General features: G+C 38.5%; 1 protein-coding gene across 1 annotated transcript; it reads left to right on the forward strand.

Moving 5' to 3' along the window:
• The first annotated feature begins 381 nt into the window (after window positions 1–381).
• On the forward strand, window positions 382–1,371 carry LOC137619131 (male abnormal protein mab-31-like). Its single transcript, XM_068349318.1, has one exon. It carries the CDS (start codon window positions 382–384, stop codon window positions 1,369–1,371), a length of 990 nt encoding a protein of 329 aa, XP_068205419.1.
• The last annotated feature ends 649 nt before the right edge of the window (window positions 1,372–2,020 follow it).

Raw genomic sequence — 2,020 nt, forward strand, 5'->3', positions numbered from 1 at the left:
TACCATTCATCGGCTCCCCAAGGTTAATGCGATGTATTTTGGGTACGCAAGTATAACCTACACAAGTATGGCCTTGCTTATTTCATGGTTTATTTATTCATTTCGTATTCCACTTATTCTACTATATTAAACATAACAGCCATTACGATAAAAATATCATTTATTCATATTTAGCTTTTAGTTTTTTCTCGCACTCGCCGAGTGTCACGCCTTTGTCCCCAAATAAACCAATTAAAACTAACCCCCGGATGTTTTGATTGGCCGACACCTTCCTACCTACCTGCCGACCCCACCAAGAGATTTAAATTGGGCTTCTTGTACCTTCTTTCCTACCGTGACCTCGTTACTGGAACGACGTATTTTTTTAGAAGTGTGTGTACAATGGCCGCCATCGAAATCACGTGTAACGGTACAGTAGTAGAAGAAAATCCCTGGACGTTTATTCACGAATTTTGGTTAAATACTCCCAACGCTTTGGAGTATTTGCGAGCTCATGGCGTTCTACCTATTTCCGTTATATGCAAATATTGTCATTTGCCATGTTCTTTACGCCAAGAAGCAAATATGTTTTATTGTGGTCGTTATGTTCGTGTTCAAAAAAAGAAAAGAAAACAGTGTCCTTACAGTGTTAGCCTCTTCAAGGGTACTTTTCTTGAAAATGCACGCGTGCCAGCGTGGAAAATTGTCCTGTTTGCGAACCATTTCATCCAAAAAAGCTGGGACCATTCTACAGTAATTCGCACTCTGCATTTTTCTACCAGGACAAGTGTCGATTGGCGTAGTTTTTGTTCCGAGGTTACGCTAAACTGGTTGTATACCCAGGAACCTATTGGTGGTCCCGATATCATCGTGGAAATCGATGAAACATTTTTTGTGAAACGAAAATACCATCGTGGTAGACAATTGAGCCAGGTCTGGCTATTCGGTGGGATTGAGCGCTTATCAAAGAAAAAATTCATCATCCCCCTGCATAAAGAAGGACAGGATCGTAGTGCTGAAACTTTGATTCCGTTGATACGGCAATACATTAAAGCTGGGTCAGTTATCATGAGCGACGGTTGGGCCGCTTACAAGACACTGTCGAATAAAGGATATATTCACAAAGTTATTAATCATTCGGAGAACTTTGTGGATCCAAATGATCCTAGTATTCATACCCAGACGATTGAGCGGCAGTGGAGAAACGTGAAAGAATGGTCAAAGAGACCTGGGATGAAAGCAGATTACTTTGACCAGTATTTTTCGAGGTATCTGTTCTTCGAGTCTTATCCCATTAATCCGGTCCATCAGTTTTTCCTGGAAGTGGGAAAACTATACAGACCGCATGGAAACCATCCCCGTCCTCCCGTTTACGAGTCCGACGATGAATGAACAGTTTAAGGTTAGTTAACTTTTCTCATTTTTGAGTATATCATAACTTCCACGTATCTTCATGAATTATATTTAGTAAATGCCTTACATTCTTCCCTGTTTTAATTATATTGGTTTTAAATGAATGTATGATAGACTATGTTGTTAGTGGATTATTATTCACCACGTTAAATATTTTTATTATTCACCACGTTAAATATCTTATCTGTATGAGTGCTGTTCATTAATTGTTATATTATGTTACAGAACCTTCTCCTACCGCCACCAGTCCAACCGTTGGCGATCCTGACCTGAACCTGAATATGCCGTCTTTCCTCGTTTCTTCTTTAATTTACGGTAGGTTAAATCTTCACAAAATACGTTCCATTTTTTATTATAATATATTTCAGTGTCTTCATCAATTTTATAAAGTAAATGCCTCATATTTTTCCCCGTGTTATTTTTATTGTTTTTAAAATGAATATATGAAAGATTATGCGTTTGCGAATCATCAAACACCAAGTTAAACATTAAATGTGTGAGAACTGTTCACTAATTCTTATACTCTATTACAGAGCCTTTTCCTACCACCGTCAATCCCACTGTTGCCGTACACCACCTGACTGACCCACGTTTCTTCTTTAATTTACGGTGAGTTAAATCTTCAAAA

This window comes from Palaemon carinicauda, chromosome 25 (assembly GCF_036898095.1).
Source record: "Palaemon carinicauda isolate YSFRI2023 chromosome 25, ASM3689809v2, whole genome shotgun sequence".
Classification (NCBI taxonomy): domain Eukaryota; kingdom Metazoa; phylum Arthropoda; class Malacostraca; order Decapoda; family Palaemonidae; genus Palaemon; species Palaemon carinicauda.